The sequence below is a fragment of the Hyaena hyaena genome, unplaced genomic scaffold, assembly GCF_003009895.1.
Source record: "Hyaena hyaena isolate Hyena2069 unplaced genomic scaffold, ASM300989v1 scaffold_787, whole genome shotgun sequence".
NCBI classification, from domain to species: Eukaryota; Metazoa; Chordata; class Mammalia; order Carnivora; family Hyaenidae; genus Hyaena; species Hyaena hyaena.
The window spans coordinates 793,523-812,161 of record NW_024081417.1 but is presented as its reverse complement, the minus strand read 5'-3'; the positions used below and the strand labels follow the sequence as shown (position 1 = coordinate 812,161).

General features: G+C 50.0%; 2 protein-coding genes across 5 annotated transcripts; both read right to left on the bottom strand.

Annotated features, from left to right (window-relative positions):
• Positions 1 to 1,270: 1,270 nt before the first annotated feature.
• On the bottom strand, positions 1,271 to 17,565 carry LOC120221554 (zinc finger protein 211-like). 4 transcript variants are annotated; one of them, XM_039219012.1, is made up of 5 exons: positions 17,325 to 17,565; positions 7,313 to 7,490; positions 4,642 to 4,768; positions 2,104 to 3,082; positions 1,271 to 2,019 (listed from the first exon to the last, which is right to left on the bottom strand). In XM_039219012.1, exons 2-5 carry the CDS (start codon positions 7,343 to 7,345, stop codon positions 1,938 to 1,940), a joined length of 1,221 nt encoding a protein of 406 aa, XP_039074943.1. In that variant the 5' UTR covers positions 7,346 to 7,490; positions 17,325 to 17,565; the 3' UTR covers positions 1,271 to 1,937. The 4 variants fall into 4 exon arrangements, with proteins under 4 accessions (XP_039074943.1, XP_039074944.1, XP_039074945.1 ...); XM_039219013.1 differs by having other exon boundaries at positions 1,271 to 3,082; XM_039219014.1 differs by lacking the exons at positions 1,271 to 2,019; positions 4,642 to 4,768 and adding an exon at positions 14,861 to 14,987 and having other exon boundaries at positions 2,984 to 3,082.
• Positions 12,224 to 14,649, bottom strand: LOC120221575 (zinc finger protein 530-like). The gene is made up of 2 exons (XM_039219053.1): positions 14,613 to 14,649; positions 12,224 to 12,996 (listed from the first exon to the last, which is right to left on the bottom strand). Exons 1-2 carry the CDS (start codon positions 14,647 to 14,649, stop codon positions 12,224 to 12,226), a joined length of 810 nt encoding a protein of 269 aa, XP_039074984.1.
• Positions 17,566 to 18,639: the final 1,074 nt, after the last annotated feature.

The window sequence follows — 18,639 nt, the reverse complement described above, 5'->3', positions numbered from 1 at the left end:
CCTGGAGCCTGCTTCAGATTCTGTGTCTCCCTCTCTCTCTGACCCTCCCCTGCTCCCTCTCTGTCTCTGTCTCTCAAAATAAAAGACATTAAAAAAATTTTTTTTTTTAAAATAAGCACTTTGTATTTTCCTAATTCATTTTGGATAATCAGGCCTTAATAATGTCATATTCAAGCAGAATTCAAATGCTACTCATGTCTATCAGTAAGACTGGGAGAAATTATCATGCCCTAGACTTCTCACTTCCAAAAGCATTATTGGTTGTTACAACTGTGCCCTCCTCTGGGCGACCTTTGGTCCTACAAAAAATCCTGGCATCCAGGCCACAAATTAGGACCACAGATACCTGCAGTCTTTCTTAGAAGGCCTTAGGCAGTATCTGGCTTTTTCTGATACCAAATGCATCACTCCAACACCAACTGGGTGTTCAATTCAATTTTGATACTTAACCCCACAGGTTGAGGATTCCATCCTACAACTGTCTCTTCAGATGCCAGCCACAAATGGGGTCCCCAGCGTACTCCCATTTCTGCCAGGCTGACTACAAATTTGGTGTTGCCGTGAGTCCCCACTCAGGTTTGATATTTTGCTAGAATAACTCCCACAACTCAGGAAAATGCTATACTTAACTATTAGCCTCTAATAAAGGACACAAGTCAACAACCAGGTAAAGAGGTACACAGGATGAAGTCCATAAGAACCCCAAGCACATGAACCTCTATCCCGGTGTGCACTCCCCTCCAGGTTGGATGGTGGGAAGCATTATGGTTTAGAGGTTTTTAACAAGGTATCATTATATAGGTACAATTGACTAAATCATTGGCCATTACTGAATGAACTCAATCTCTAGCTCCTTCCCCTCCCCAGATGTCAAGGGTAGGGCTTAAACTTCAAACTGTCCGATGTCTGGTGACCAGCTCCTATCCTGAAGTACCTCTATTGGCCTCCATCTTGAGTCATTTCACTATCATACAAAAGATAGTCTTGTCACTCAGGAAATCCCAAGGGTTTTAGAACCTCTGTGCTAGGAAGTAGGGACAAACACCAAATATTTACTGTTGTTTTTTTTTTTTAAACCAGACAGGAATGCAGATAAAGTAAAAACTATAGTAAGTGGTAGTCTCTGACGTCATACTGTCCCCATGAGGTCCTCAAGAAAGCCGTCCACCTCTCCACAATGGAAGAACCCAATCGTTTTCAACCCACTCCACACAATAAACAAAAATCTTAAGTTTAAAAGTCACTTAATAAGACTTTTATTATTGCACAAACCAGAGCAAGTATGAGACACATAGGTCCCAGGTCAGTGAGTTGGGAGGCTGGAAAATTCATAAAAAATATTGCAGAAGACCAATAATGCCATGAAGAAGGTAAAACTTAAACTACCAGCATTTCCTAGACTGGGTTCTTTGGGCAAAATGGGGTTCAGGTCCCTGCCGTAACTAGTCAGAGGGAAGGGAATGAGAACCCTCCAGGGGATCAGCCTGTGATTCCACTAGAGAATGGGAGACAGCGCGCAAACATCTGTCTTCTCTCAGCACGCGGAGGTGACATGCGTGCCGTGAGGACTTGTCCGGTGTCAGAGGTAAGAGGACTTCTCCCACCACCTGGCAGTGACATCATTCTGGCAAGGTCTGAGCAGGTCAGAATATGAAATGCAGCTCCTGAAAACTCACAGCTGGAATACCCGGCAGACGGCTCCGCACAGAGGCTCTCTAGAGCTGTCACGCTGAACAAAGAGCACATTCACTGAAGGTTTAAGGCCATTATCTTACGTGGAATTTCTTTTTAATACTGAACGAGTTTAGATCTTTGGCTGAGCATTTTTCCACATTTGCTGATTCATAAAACTTATGTGGGTTGTGAAGTTTTTGGTGTTAAATCAGAGCAGACTATGAAATGAAAACTTTGTCGTGTTGGTTGCGCTCCTGAGGCCTTTATCTAGTGTGAAGTTTATGGTGTTGAATGAGGCTGTAGTTTCGCTTAAAGGATTTTCCACATTCACTACATTCATAAGGCCTTTCTCCAGTGTGAACTCTCTGATGCTGAGTGAGGTTAGAGCTTTATCTAAAAGCTTTCCCACATTCACGGCACTCATATGGCCTTTCTCCAGTGTGAACTTTCCTGTGCTGCATGAGGATAGAGCTTTGGCTAAAAGACTTTCCACATTCGCCACATTCATAAGGTCTTGCTCCAGTGTGAATTCTCCGATGTTGAACAAGGCCGGAGCTTTGTCTAAAGAATTTGCCACATTCAGCACACTCATAAGGCTTTGCTCCAGTGTGAACTCTCTGGTGCCGAACAAGTTTGTATTTGTACCCAAAAGCTTTCCCACATTCACTACACACATAAGGCCTTTCTCCAGTGTGAGTACGATGGTGCTGAACAAGTTTATACTTGAACCTGAAGGCCTTTCCACATTCACTGCACTCAAAAGGCTTTACTCCAGTGTGGACTGTCTTGTGCTGAATAAATGTATGCTTGTAGCTGAAGGTTTTCCCACAGTCACTGCTCTCAAATAGTCCTTCTCCAGTGTGAATTCCCTGGTGCTGAACAAGTGTTTGTTTGTGACAGAAGACTTTTCCACATTCGCCACATCTGTAAGGACTTTTTCCATTGCGAAAGGCCTCCTCACACTTCGTACTGCTGTGTATACTCGGTACTGCCTTGGGAGTGGCCTGATGCCGGAGAAGACCCACACTGGCCAGGAAGTCCTTTTCAACTGCCCCACAGGTGAAAGGCTTCCCTAATGAATGGCTTCTATAGCTCTTCCCACAGGAAGCCCTGTCCATGCCTTTGCTGTAGGGCTTTTTCCCACTGTGCTCACTGCGGTGTTGGTGCAGATCTGCGCTGAAACAGAATTGTTTCCCACATGCCACACATGTGTAGGATTCCTGCCCAGTATGTGTTCCTCGATGCTCAGCCAGGTACAAAATGTCCTTCATGACAGGAACACACATCTCACAGAGATGAACCTTCTGGGTAAATAGATTTGGTCCCGAAGTCCTGATTGGTGGTGTCCTTCCCAGAGAAATATTTTGTCCAGAAGGGGACTCCTCATTCTCTATGCCACATAAGCAATCTGAAAACAGAAAAATGCTGGTCAAGTACACGTGGTCTCTGGGGACAAGTGGCAGCCATGTTACAAATACGTGCCTGACACACCCAAGAATGAATGCATGAGGCTGTTTCCGGGAGGAAGGAGCTAAGAGGCAGGAGGCAAGATGAGGGAGGGGCTGCTTTGCAACACTGGGGTCCAAAAGGTCACAGACGCAGCGAGGCCTTGCAAGGCAGGAGGAGAAATGGGATGGAGTCCAGCGGGGAGAGGCAGCCAGGGCTTCTGACTTGCTCCTCCTCCGAGGACTCCCCGGAGGACTGCTGCTCACATGCGAGTGTTGTGAAGCTTTGGTCCAGGAACAGAAGAGTCAGATTGTCAGTGAGTAGCTGGTGTTCAAGGACATTTGAGGAAACGCGCTCACCACCTGCTGGGCCTGGGCCAGCGCTGGGGACGCTGCAAAGGCGACAGTGGAAAGGAATGGGCAGCAGACAGACTGAAGTTGGGAGCATCCAGGGCCAGAAGTCAGAGTAAGAATGACAAACTGGCCAAATATCAAGAACAGGGAAGAAAAGGTGGAAATGAGATGTGGCCAATGGAAATGGCACCAAAACACTGGTTTGAACAGGATTCTGGTATAATGTAAACTCGGTCCGGAGGTCACGTCTTCCCTCAGCTGCCACTCAGCAGGACCAGGCCCCGTCCAGCCTCTCCTCTCCCCCCCCCCGGCAGGAGTGTATCTCTTCTATGCAGCACCCAGAACTCTGCCCAACACCCCTCACTGAGCAACTACACAGGGCTAGCATAACACAAGTCCTAAGGGAAAGACAGGACAGGAAAGTGACCAGTACCAGCCCAGAACAGCTTATGACACAGCAAATCAAAGAAAACTAAACATTACAAAAATAACCTCAGACAAGGAGTGCCTGGGTGGCTCAGTCAGTTGAGCGTCTGACTTCGGCTCAGGTCATGATCTCACGGTTCGTGGGTTCGGGCCCCACGTCGGGCTCTGTGCTGAGAGCTAGCTTAGAGCTTGGGGCCTCCTTTGGATTCTGTATCTCTCTGTCTCTCTGACCCTCCCCTGCTCACACTGTCTCTCTCTCTCTCTCTCGGAAATAAATAAAACATTAAAAAAATTTAAAGAAAAAAAAAAAAAATTTAAAGAACCTCAGACAAAGGTCTCAAGAAAACAGTGTCCATGTCAGTGATGGCAATTCCTGGCACATGCAGGCAGCAGAACCGTCAGAAGGGAGCAAAACCTGAGGCAAGTAAGTACCAAGGATCTGCAGAAGCCACCCAGCCAGGGAGGGGGCAAGACAGGAGGGGTCCATCCGGCTGATGGCCGAGACTGCCTAGAAGGATTATGTAGAATGCTGTCCTACTAGGATCCAGGACAGTGGGTCCTGGGGTAGCAGGGAGAGAAGACGGCAGTACTGCCCAGGCACAGCAACAACAGCACCTCCTCAGGGAACTAGGAACCGACGTGGTGCCCATGGTCTGGGTGTATGGACAGAGCTCGGCCTCCAGGGAAAAGCAGAAAGGCAGAGTTGATTCCCAGGTCACTGTGGTGGGCGTGAGCGCCTTACCCAGGGAGGTTATACGTGCCAAGGTCTCCAGCATCACATCGTGGTACAGGCATCTCTGAGCCTCATCAAGGAGCCCCCACTCCTCCCAGGAGAAGTACACGGCCACGTCCTCCAAAGTCACATTGTCCTGTCATGTTGGGGACAGATAAAACCACAGCCTCCCTCCTGAGGACCCCCAATCCAAACCCACACATCTACCCCATGCCCATCCTCTTCCCAAGCTCCCCGCCTCGGCAGAGAAACCAGGTTCTTCTGCTGGTTCTGTTCCTTCCTCATGGTTCTATTAACCAAGGTGCCCAGCCCTCAGCAAGTACAGGCAGGAAGGCAGGGACGCCATCTATGCTCAGGAACACGCCTGAGGGTTACATGACTGCATCTCTTCCTGCCATGCAGTTCTCTGGGGTCCCCCACGATCATGCCTCACAGTAGTATCTGGGGTCATCCATCGCCCTTAACCTCCAATACCAGGGCCCAGGACCATCACTTCATACTCCCTCTCTCCACATGCACTCCTCTGGACCCCACAGCCACTGCCAACTCCCTGCCCCACACCATACACGTCTCCCTGGACTTGCTCCAAGTGACCCGGTACATGGCATCCAGAAAGAACTTGGCAAATTCAAACACGATCCAGTACTACCCCGGACTGCTGATGAACCCCAACACCAGGGGTGGCCCTGGACATGCTCTGAAGGCCTCTCTGCCTGTTCCTAATCCTTGCTTCAACCTCAGTCACATAGAACCATATGTGAATTTCAGATACCCGTGACACTTTCCCAGATCTGTGCTGCACTTGCTGTCCCTTCAGCAGCCACAACCATCTTCTTTCCATCTGACTCTCTTTGAAAGCCCAGCCATACTGGTACCAGGCATAGGGATTCTCACAGATGACCACATTAGCCCCAGACCTTACCACCAAAGCTCACCAGAAAATCATATAAAACCCCTCTCATCCCAATTAATCCTATGCCTCCATATCTATCTCAGGTCCGCTTCCTTTGGAAGTCTTGGTCACCCGCCAAGACTATCGTCCCCACATACTCCCTTTGTGGTTACTTCTCTCCTACATCTTTATTTATGATACTCCTAACCCCCAACCAGGTGGCCAAGCAATAGATCCAGTCCTCAAAACTCTAACTCTTCTTTCTGACCTGCTCCTTAACATTGCTGCCATGACCTGAATTCCATCTTCTAAATTTAACCCACAGCCTGGTGCACACACTAGCCACCACTTTTGGGTGCCCCCACCCTAAGCCCCACCCCAGGTTTCTAGACCGTGTGCAGCTGCCCACTCGATGCCACCATTCATCTGTTCTCTACTCTAAAGTATCTCAGAATCTTAACATGGCCAGAAACAAAGCTCTTGCTATCCCCAGTGAAAATCACTCCTACTACGGATTTTCCCATCTCAGTTCAGAGAACTTCCCTTCTTGCCGCTAAGACCAAAAACTTTAGTGTCATCTCTGACCCCTTCCTTTCTCTCTCTCACCCTCAAAATCAGCTCTTTTTGAAAAATGGATCCAGAATCCAACCACTTCTCCCACCTCCACAGCCACCACTCTGGTCCGTGGACACTCACCTTGACTATTCCGGTACTCTCAACCCTGGTCACCCTTCCTCTACCCTCGCCCCCAAAGTCTGTTTTCCACTCTATCACCCGATGGAGGCTATTTGGACCTGAGTACATCACCTCCCTCCTCCGCCCCAAATCTCCCATTACAGTTGCCCAACTTCTCAGGCAGCCGTTTCCAAGACTAACTCCAGCCCCCCTGCTGTCTGCTCCTAAGAGGAAGAAGACATGGTGTGCCCTGTCCCCACACCAACAGGCACTTGCACATGCTGGTACGCGTTCCTGTGATCACCTTCTACACCTCTTCCCACTGCAGAAATAAGAACTCCTGCATACGAGCCGCAGCCTGGACTCAGGGCAAGTCTAGATCACTCCCTGGTCGTGGGATTTCTCCCAGATCCCCAAACCAGGAGGGCTGGCGGAAAGGCAGGTGACGAGCCCAGGGCACCACAATCCCAAAGTTGATATGGTGAGATCCAAACCCGCGGGGCCCAGGGACACCTTCCACCTCACTGTGTAGGTTCCGTAAGTGCCACTTCAGCCACGAGGACCTATGGGCTGAAGCCACAGATGCCGGGGACCACGGTGTAATCCAACCAGCCCGAGCCTCCCCTGTATCTCTGTCCAGCCCTGGAGGCCAGGCCTTGGGCTAAAGCACTAAACTCAGAATTTCAGTCCTCAGCGCTCCCCGTTCCCAGTTCTGTGAGCTTGGACGCAACCTCCCTGGGCCTCGCCGTCCTCATCACCCCCATTCCAGTCGGTTCTCCCTGAGCAGCTCCTGGAAAACTGTTAAAGCCCTAAATCAGACCGTGTCCTCATTCTCTTCATAACCATCCTTGGGTCCCAGCGCCCCTACCGCACCTCAGCCCGCCAGGCCTCCGTGATCGCGACGCACATCCAGTGTCCCCCAAGGGTAGAGGGCGGACCCCACATCCGGAATCTTCCCCTTCTGGACCTCCAGCCCCTGCACCAGCCGGTTCCTCCCCTGCAGCCCGCTCCCGCACCCTGCCACGCCGGCGCGCGGACACGGGGACCTGGGCCCAGGAACGCGAGCAGGTGCCCCGTGCTCGGGCCTTGAGGGCCCGGGAGTCGCGCGTTTACCTGAGACCGGTCCCCTGGCGTGGCCGCCGCCATCGGACTCTGTGGGCCGGCGGTCCCTGTCTCGGCCCCGCCGCGGGGCAGCACGAGCGGCGTCGCAGAGCCACGGACCCCAGTCTGTGCGGCGGGGACGGCGCCTCTTCCCGCTCAGTCATCACAGTCCAGACCACGCGTGACAGACCTGGAACAGACCCAGGAACACCCAAAATGACCTTCACAACCAGGGCGCCGGAATTCCCGCCCAAACCACTGCACACGCATGAAAGAGTTCTTATCTTGGGCTTTCATTGGCTCAACCCACTGCCTCTCGGCGCGGAGCCCTCTGGGTAATGTAGTAGAGGCGCTGACGAAGGTGTTCCCTACCAGAACCATCCCAAAGACTCAAGTTCCGCCAGGACTCCTATGGTCCCGAAGGCTTCTCTAAGGGATTTAGCACAGGGGAGTGCTGTCTGCAAGTGATCTTCAAAAGTTCTTAGAAGCATGATTTCAGACCCCACGAAGCTCAGCAGGCTCCCATTCTGAACTCATTAGTTGAGAAAACTCCTTGTGAGGTTAAGGCAAGTTTGCATGGCCTCTTGCCCTCAGATGCCCACGGATACCCAGCCCCCACTCAATTGTTTCTGCTAGAGCACCAACCCACAAGGCACCTAGCTGATTGGTATTCAGAGTGACTTATTCTGGCATTGTGAAGGAACTTATTGTAGGAACTTCTTCCGTGACTATGGGAGCAAACATTTGTGTTTTCTGAAAAACCTGTTTTTCTTAATACTTCCCCTTAAGCAAACAGGCTATTGACCCCCTGCTCACAAAGAACTAACTTTGCCTTTGCTATGCTAAAGACATTATCTTGTATTTGAATGCTAAAGATAACCTTCCTTCCCCATAGAATAAGCATCTAAATCATCTACCTTAATCACTATTGATAAAGGTTATGCATGAGTCTTCTACAAATCTATGTTCTGGGAAATTCTTACTTATCGAAGAAATTTGTCATCAGAAATCACTGTCTAAGGCAAATGCCACTTCTGTGTTGTCCCCCAAACACTTAAATTATAAAATAAAGTGGAGTCTCTGTCGTGGCAGAGATGCCTGCCTGGTGACCAGAAAGAATCTCAGGGCTCTCTCATCCCTCTCTCACTGACACCATCCATCCTTCAGGGACACCTGGACCTGCTGGAGCCCGACTCCGGCAGCTCCCGAGATTAAAAACAATATTATAGGTGTGACCAAAGGCTGCTACTGATACAAATGCACATATCATTCCATAAAGCCATTTCAACATAAAAATATGTACATTCTTAGCTGTAAAGTAATCAACATCATCGTATTCTTCTTCATAGGCATGTAACCTCAAGCATTGGCGTCACTTTTGTGAGCTTCAGTACATTCAGTCAAGAACAAGAGGACAAGAGTGGACAGGTGCATAAGAGAAAGACGGAAAAGGGATGTGGGGCTGCGCTGAGGCAAACGGACAAGGGTGAAGCTTTGCCTCTAGATCCCACAGAAAACGTCTCTCCCACCTGTATATTGTGACTGTGTCCTACCCAGTGAGGAACAATGTTTAATCCATAGGATACTTCTTTCCCTGTATTCCAAGATATTCAATTCCTTTCAGTGATCTGCCGTGTGTCTCAAATGGAGAGCAACCAATTTCACACTGGGAGCACAAGTGCAAAGGGTGCCATCTGAACCCCAAGAGGAAGGGAGCACCTGAACTGCATGATCTCATCGCCTTGCTGGGAAATGACGATCATTTCTGCTATTACTGAAGGGAAAGTTCCACAAGGGAATTCAGATTCTCTCAGAAAGGAGTGAAATAGAAATTACAGAGTTTTAATAAAGTTTATTTGGTTCTTTAAAGATAGTAACAGGAAGCATCAGTGAAGGGAGCAAAAATTTAAGACTTTGGGGACACCTGGGTGGCTCAGTTGGTTGGGCGTCCGACTTCAGCTCAGGTCACGATCTCATGGTTTGTGAGTTCGAGCCCCACATCAGGCTCTGTGCTGACATCTCAGAGACTGGAGCCTGCTTCAGAATCTATGTTTCCCTCTCTCTCTCTCTCTCTCTCTCTGCCCCTCTGCCACTCCCACTCTGGCTCTCTCGATCTCTCAAAAAAAAAATGAATAAACGTTAAAAATTTTTTTTTAATTTAAGACTTCAATGAAATTTAACAAATCATTTAAGTCTGAGAAGAGCTAGAATCCATTGAGCATGTGCTGGAGCCTTGGTCACTTTGAGGATATTGTCTGCAGAAGGTGATTCTTTTTCATTCATGAGCATATTGAGCAATACCAGCTTGGAGAGCTAAAGAGGTCATTTAGAGTAGCCAGAAGAATAAACATAAACAAGAATTTGAGGTGTCATGTTTACTCATTGCTCTAACAAATATGTATTGTACACACAAATAAACCACTTAGAAGTGTGTGTATTTCTTACAAGAATTATAGCAAATACTTAGTAAGCAATGCCAAAAATAGAATCTAAAAATAATAGAGTATGTAAAAATGTACAATCTATGTGAGATGAAAGACACCAAATACTTTAAAAAACGTGAACTGAGTCTATAAAAGTTCTGTGAATCTTGGTGAATCCTAGACAAACATGCCACTTAAGAACTGCAGTCATAGACAAAGCAAGTCCTATCTCATTTCTTTGATCAAAGTACTTACTGTAGAGACACAATTAGGGACTATGCTAGGGGTATCTTTCTTTCAGGACAAGAGGAAAATGCCCACCCCATAGGTTTGTTTTGTTTTGTTGTTGTTTTTTTTTTGGCTGGGATTTAAGGAGTTAGATCAGACTAAGTTATCACTGATCAAAGGCTAAGAGCGATGAAAACTTTAGAAATCCCAATAAATTCACCATATCCAAAGCAAGTGCCAAGTTCTGAATATATCAAAGCACTTTTACATCTGGTTATATGTCAGAGTCACACTTAGACCTGACCCCATCTACATTTCTGGTCATTCTCGCTCCCCAATTCCTAGAACCTTTTTATCACTTTTTATATAACATGACTTCTATTTCTCTAAATAGCAGATGGAAGTTTATTTACTCTTCTCTGCATTGGCCACAGATACTTACTACAAAGGTAATGTCACAGGCACAATAAGGAGAATCCTGCACCCAGATATACAAGAGAAAGAAGATGGAAGTTTTCAGTTTTCATGCTGATCTCTCACCGTTTTTAGAGACATTCTATTACAGACACCCAAACACAGCAAGGCCCAGAAGATAAAACAATCAAACAACAACAACACGACACACACACTCACCCCATACGCTAACATTTATAAACTTTTTATTTTCCTGATGCTCCAACATCCCCCCATCAGGTGAATACCAGCAGGTGACCAATGCACCAGAGTGATGAGGCTGGCCAGCGCCCCAAGTTCCCCTTCTTGCTTTCTCCTCTCTCTGACTCCTGTCTCTCTTTGTTCTGTGTCTCTTTGTCTCCTCTCTATTCCCCTCGGGCTTGAACCAGCGACCTGAGCTCTCCTCCCATCTGGCCCCAGCGTCTACACCTGGCCTCCCTCTTCTAGGACCTGTAAGTATAATAAAACTCTTTAATTTCCTACCTCCCAAAGTGTAATTGCTGCTGCCCTGTGGGAGTAAGCCTTGAAGACCCCACAAGGGAGGGATTACTCCTCCACTAGGCCCACAGGGAGGGGATGATCTGAACTCAGGAAAGTCCCCAAGAGATGCCCTTGACTGCGCACTTACTGCTTGGCTCCCCTGACTACCTGCACACAAGATAAACCTACCTGAAGGTCTTGAGATTTCTGTACACGCACAGCCTGCAGTAAGTCACCGAAACATCTGCGGGTGCGTCTTTGGGAGACACACTCCGTGTACCCTGCTGCCGTCTCTTCCACACTCTATTGATAGTGTTTCTGTGCCAATTATGGGTCTCACAGCTAGCGACAGGAGCCTACTGAATCCTGGTTGTCAGGGTGCACAGCTCCTTGCAGAACCTGGGGTTGATTCCCCTCAGCACTGCTGGGCGCTGGGATATCCCTCGTGAACAAGGAAAAACTCATGTTGTCTCCAAAAGCACTGGAAGTTGTCACAACTGCCCCTTTCTCAGGGTGACCTCAGGCCTCCAGGCAAAAACTCAGGACTACAGAGCAGTCTTTCCTAGGAGGTCCCAGCGGCAGTGCAAACTATGATAAAACTGGAGAGTACTACACTCTACCATCACACTGTCCCCTCTGAGGCACCCAAAGTTTGCATCCCCTACACAACCTTCCCCTTCAAGTTGACAGTCCTTAGATACCCGACACTGTGGAAAGAATTCCAAGATTAAAGGTGCTTAACAGGAAGGCCTTTACTATTGCACAAACCAGCCACAGGCCTGCAACCACTTACGGTTTGGTGACTTGAAAGCTGGAAAACCTCATCAGGAGCATTACCTGAGGCCAGTTAGGTCTCTCAAAAAACTAGTTTTTCTGTACAAGCCATCAGCAGAACCCAGTTTTCTAGAGGCCGACAGAGGGTCAAGTCCATGCGCTACCTTGTCAGGAGAGAAGGGAATAAGATCCCACAAGGGCTCAGTATACTCTTGGTTTCCTCTCGTGTGCAGCAGAGCAGAGGTCAGCTTTGCTAAGTAAACCATGGTGGTGACTGACGCACCCTGGGGGGACTTGTCAGGTGGTGGAGCTGAAATGGCTGTTGCCACCGACACTGGCAGTGAGCTTGGACAGGTTGCACATGCTTCCCGCATAATTGAAACTTACAGGGAAATCTCTAGTCTATAGATGTTTTGATATGTAAAATTCAGTTCAGGCAGATGGCTCGAGAGGCTTTCCTCCAACACAGTTTAAGGAAAGGACACATTTCTCTGCACCTGTTTCACCTTGTGTGAACTCCTCGGTGTTGACAGAGATCAGTTTGCAACTAAAGGATTTCTCACATTCACCGCAGGTGAGCTCTCCTATGTCGAAGGAGGCCAGAGCTCTGGCTAAAGGATTTCCCACACTCATTGCACTCAAAAGGCTTTGCTCCAGAGTGAACTGTCTGGTGTCGAACAAGGTGGGTTTTACGGCTAAAGGATTTCCCACATTTGCTGCACTCATAAGGCCTTTCTCCAGTGTGAACTCTTTGGTGTTGAATGAGGACAAATTTCTCACTAAAAGATTTCCCACACTGAATGCACTCATAAGGCCTTACTCCAGTGTGAACTCTCCAGTGTCTCATGAGGTGGGTTTTGCAACTAAATGATTTCCCACATTCAGTGCATTTGTAAGGCCTTGCTCTAGTGTGAGCTCTTTTGTGGCGAAGAAGGCCAGAACTTTGGGTAAATGATTTCCCATATTCAATGCATTTATAAGGCCTTTCATTAGTGTGAACTCTCAGGTGTTTAATAAAGATAGATTTTTGGATAAAGGACTTCCCACATTTGCTGCACTCATAAGGCCTCTCTCCAGTATGAACTCTTTGGTGTTGAATGAGGTCAGATTTCTGGCTGAAAGACCTGCCACATTCTATGCACTCATAAGGCCTTGCTCCCGTGTGAACTCTCCCGTGTCGAATGAGATGGGTTTTGCGGCTAAAGAACCTCCCGCAAACACTACACTTGTAAGGCCTTTCTTCAGTGTGAATTTTCCGGTGCTGAAAAGGTCTGCATTTGCAGCTGACGTCTTTTCCACATTGGTTACATTCATCAAGATCTCTCCGTTGTGGAATCTCTGGTGGTCAAGCGTATAAGTGTTGCTAAAAGCTCTCCTGCATGCGATCCATTTGTGACTCGTTCCACTGGTAAAGGGCTCCCCACACTGAGGGCTGCTCTGTGGCTTCACACTATAGGGCGGATCCAGGTGCTGGAGAAGGCCTGAGGCAGCCAGAGTCCTTTCCACCCTCCCCACAGGTAAAGGGCTTTGCTGACACATGGAATCTGCAGCTTGTCACTAACAAGGCACTGTCCATAACCATTTTGAAGATTTTCTCTCTACTGTCATGCATCTGAAACTGGTGAAGGTTTACACCAAACCAGAAGCCTCTGGACGCCCCACCCAAGTATGACTTCTGCCCAGAATATGCCGTTCGAAGCTCAGAAGGTTGCAAGCTGTCTTTCAAGACTGGGACACAATTCTCACAGAGATGAGTCTTCTGGATTGATGAACCTGCCTTAGAAGTCCAGACCTGTGATACTCTTTCTACAGAAACACTCTGCCCATAAGGTACTTCCTCATCCTCTGCTCCACACCAACAATCTGGAAGCAGAGAAATGCTGATAAAGTCCCATCAAAAATGTGTGTCATAAATATACATTTGAACCAAAGGTGGAATCCATGAGTTTAATTTCAGAATGAGGCACCGATCTGAAGGAAGGGGTGCTTTGTAGTACTGGGCCTCCAAAGATGACAGAATGAGGGAGTCCTTTTGGGACAAAGGGCACAAGTATGGGGCGCCACACAGGGAGGGGAGGCAGGATCACTAATTCATTCCTATGCCAATAGCCTTCCGCAGGAATGTGTTTTCTGGGGACAAGTCCACGCTACTCAGAACGATGTCTTGCCCAGGCCCAGGGAAATACCAGTGGAACTAAGTATCTGGTGTTCAAGGATGATTTGTGGCTGTGTGCACCCCTCACAACACGTCATGTGTGGGAGAACTGCAGGCCATGCAGTGGAAAGGAACAAGTGATGGAGGTCAGAAAGCTGGGGACAGCCAGGAATGGAAGTCACTGCTGAAATGTGACTCCGAATCAGAAAAGTGTTAAGGATGCAGCAAAAGGGTGTAGAAATGATGTGTCCAGTGGCACTTGCACCAAAACCCTGGTGAACACAGCCCGGATGTCAGGGCCCCTCCAGCAGCTGCCACTCCCCAGGCCCAGGTCTCCTCTGAGACTGCCACGTTCACCCTGCGAAGCAGCCAGCACTCTCCTCAGATCCCAGTTGTGGAACTACGTGGGGACTGAGTGAAGCAAGTCCTCAGGGAAAGACGGGACAGGTGAGGGGTCAGCACCGGCCCAGAGCAACTCAGGAAACATCGGACCACAGAAAAGAATACTGCAATAAAATCTCAAAGGACCGTCTTTCAAGAAAGGTTTAAGGACCACGTAAGTAGGGGCCAGGACAGTGCTTACAATCCCTGATACAGGCGACCACCAGGAAATCTTTTAAAAGTTCTTATCACAGGTAAAACTATTTAGAACCCTGTATGGTAATGAATGTTTATTACATGTAACGCGGTAAGCATTCTGCAACATACACAAATATCAAATCGTTACGTGGTACACCTGAAACTAATATGTTGCATGTCAATTATATCTCAATTTTTTTAAAAAAAGGGGGGGCAAAACCTGGGGCACAAGATGCCACAAATCTGGACACAGTCATCCCAGATTTCCAGACCTATCCCTGCACACGCTGGGGTAGCAGGTGTTAGGGCAGCTTGCTGACGGCACTACTTGGGGCAGGGCACACTGCTTAGCACTGGCACCCACAGCACACAGGCAAGGAAGCAGGGAAGTTAGCAGTGGCCAAGGTTCAGCTCTGGGAGAGGGAGAGAGAGCAGCTCAGGACACTGAGAGGAAGATGAAGGCCTTACCCAGGGATGTTGTGAGTGCAAAGGTCTCCAGCATCACGTCGTGGTACAGGAGCCGCTGAGCCTCATCAAGGAGCCCCCACTCCTCCTGGGAGAAGTACATGGCCACGTCCTCAAAGGTCACACAGCTCTGCCACAGTGGGGACAGTTCATTCCATAATCAGCTTCTCCCCTAGGTTCTCCTCGCAAGCTCATCCACCCACTCATTCTTCCCCTGCTCAGCCACCTCCCCATGGCCCCATCTCAGAGGGGGTACCAGGCCCTGGGGCCACTGATGCATACTCTTTCCTCCTGGTCCTTTAGATCACTATGACCACCTACAGCAACAACAGGCAGGTGGCACTTAGACGATACTTAAACTCTGGGTCTGGCCTGCAGAGAAACTCTCTTTCTCATTAAGCAATTCTCCCAGGATCCTCCAGACCCGATCTCCCAGACGTAGCTGCGGCTGTGGGCTCCCACTTCACCCTCACGTCTTCAAGGTCAGGGCCCTCGGCCTCACTTCCCACTCTCTCTCCTAGTCCTCCCTGCTCTGCGCCACAGGCACCACCCCCCACCACTCCTTCCCCCACTGCGTATAGAGTCTGGCAAATTCCAACACATTCCAGAACTACAGCAGCACACCTCCAATGGTCCCCACTGCCAGAGGCAGCCCAGAATCCTGCTCCGTAGGTCTCCCTGCCTGACAGCTACTCGCTTCAACCGCAGCCACACAGAACCACTTGCGGACCTCAGGCACCCACCCCCCTCCTCCACTTGTGCTGCGCCGGATCGGCTCTCACCGGTCAAGCCTTCTTCTCTCTTCCTAACCCTCATCCAGAGCCAGTCCCACAGCCTTTCCACCCCGGGTCCAGAGATTCTCCTATGTGAGCACCTGGCCCCGAGCTAATCCACCGGCCTGACCAAAACTCCCCAGACACGCCAAGGTCACAACAAAGTCCTAGTGGCCCCAGAGCGGTGAGTAAGCAGCAGTCCTGGCCTCACTGCCCTCGTCTCCTGCTCCCGTCCCGTGTGCACCCGTCCCCGGAAGCCTTGGCCACCTGTCGGGTCATCCTCTCTCCCACACTGTTCCCACCGCTTCTCTCTTTCACTGAGCCACACAGACACTGGTCTGTCACCCAACTAGGTGACCAAGCACGAGACCCAGCCCTGTGACCCCGCTCTCCCCTTCCGAGACTACTATTAACATCATTATGGCTGGGATTAGCCCCCCAAAACGTGTTATGGACTGAATGTATGCATTCTCCAAAAGTGGTACGTTTGGAGCCCTCACCACCAGCGTGATGGTATTGGGAGGTGGGGCCTTTTGGGGCGGTAATCACGTTTTGATTAGGTCAGGAGGGTGGGACCCTTTTAAGAAACCCTTCTACTTTTTTCTCTCTCACCTTCAAAAACAACACCTGACCGCTGCAAAATCCTCCCCAGTCTTCCCGCCGCCTAGCGCACGCGCCCAGTGTCTTCTCTGCGCTGCAGCCACGGGAGCGTGATGAACAGATCCTGCCTCTGCTCCAAACCTCCCCCTGCTCCCATCATCTCCAGAACAGACACCCAGCTTCTTGGGGGGCCATCCCAGCTCTGACTCCTGCCCCCTTGCTCTCTGTTCTCATGAGAAAGGACACATCCCCTCCAAAGGCCTGCAGACACTGGTACCATACTGGGGCACCCATCCTCCACAGAACCCCCTGCCTGGTCTGTGGACCCTGGGCTTAGAGCCTGCTCCCTGGCCCCAGGACCAAGGCCCGAAAGAATGATAAATGCAGTGTCAGGAGACCACAATCCCTGAGATTAAGGGACGGATCAGGACCAGTGAGGTTCTAGAACACCATCCACTCACTCACCTCTGCAGGGTCCGTAAGTGCTTCTGTACTGGTAACAATCTTCACAAGAGGGAAGTTCGGAGAGGCAGGTGACCATGGCAGGGCTCCCTGGGCTCCGGGCTCCCCTGCACTCTGCCCGGCCCTAGAGCCAGTTGACCCGGGACGACTGCATTCTCTCTGAGCCTCAGAGCTGAGTCTTAACAGCTGTGTGACCTTGGACAGGGACCAAATCTCCCTCTGATCTGGTCGCCTTAGCAGCTTGTAGAAAACTTTTTAAGAAATCTAACCCACGTGAGGCTTTTCATGTTCCCAATTCTCAATGGCTCCCAGCCTCTGATGGCCGCCGGCCAGTCCCCCTATGACTCCGCCGCACACCCTGTGTTCCCTGAGGGAGGAAGGCGGACCCCACAGCCCCGAATCTTCCCGCCTCGGGCCCACCTGCAACCCTTGCACCAGCCGGCCCCTCCCCTGCAGCCCGCTCCCGCACCCCGTCACGCCGGCGCTCAGACACCGGGCCCCCGCCCACGAGCGCGTCCCCGGCCCGGACACCGGGACCTGGGCCGCAGGAACGCGAGCAGGTGCCCCGCGCTCGGGCCTTGAGGGTCTTGGGGGTGGGGGGAGCGAGGAGGGCCCGGGGACCGCGCGTTTACCTGAACCAGGTCCCTACGCTCGGCCACCGCCATCGGACTCTTGGCGGAGCGGACACCCGGGCCGGCGGTCCCTGTCCCGGCCCCGGCGAGGGGCAGCCCGGGCTGCGTCGGCGAGTCGCGGACGCCAGTCTGTGCGACGGGGACAGCACCTCCTCTCGCGACTTCTCAGTCCCGTTACCTCAGTCTCCACCAGCGCTCAGGAGTCGATGATCTAGCAAACAGACCTAAGAACAGCCAAGACTACCGCCACGAGGAGGATACCGGAAGTCCCGCCCCGAAGGGATGCGCACGCACGGAATTGCCCTTCTCAGGAGTCTCTATTGGCTAAACGCCGACGACGCCCGGTGCAGCATCCTCTGGGTAGTGTAGTTCCCACAGCCCGAAAAGCCCTGGCGCCGGGCGCCCCTCAGCCAAAGGCTGGGAGGGAAAGGTGCTGAGAGGTGGTCTTTCCAGCTTCCAAGGGCAGGGGAGGGCCCTCTCTCCTTTAAGGGGCCGCACTTAGACTTATAAGGAGTATTGTCTGCAACTGATCACCTACGTGTTTAGAGAAGTTATTTAGGACTCCTTGAAATTAGCATTCTCCCGGATTCTAAAAGTATTATTTCAGGATGCTCCCAATGACTCTACATCCCTACCACAAAGTCGTGCAGACACAAAACGTAGAGCCCAATAGTTTATCTTTTTCCTTTTCAAATGCCCTTAGCCCGAAACGTTAGAGTCAGCTTTGTGAGTTTCAGTATGCTGGGTTAAGAACAAAAGAAAAAGACTCTGCACAGGGACAAGACAGAGAAGATACAAAAGGGCTATTAGACTGCCCAAAGCAGGACAAAGGTGGAACTTTGTTTTTGGTTCCCACAGAAAATTTCTCTGCGGGCCATATATGTAGTTATTGTGTCCAACTAACTGAGGAACACGAGTTTGTATACATTATATGTCTTACTCCGTCGTATCCTTAGATACATTTAATTCCTTTTAGGAATCTGACAACATTTAAAAGAAAAGCCACCTGTGCTGACAAGGCAAAGACTGCTTGGGATTCTCTCTCTCCCTCTCTCTCTGCCCCTCCCCCTGCTCATACTCTATCTCTGTCAAACTTTAAAAGAATAAAAAGGCCACTTACCAATGTCATTTTGTAAAAGGACAGTGTCTAGAGTGTCCACCAGTATAGGAGCACATGTGTAAAGAGGATACCCGACCATGGAGTAAAGGTTTGGGATGCTAAGATCTCATCCATTTGATGGGAAGTTATTATCATTCCTGCTGCCACTGCAGGGGTGGTGTCTGTATGGGGAGCTGAGATCATCTCAGAAACATT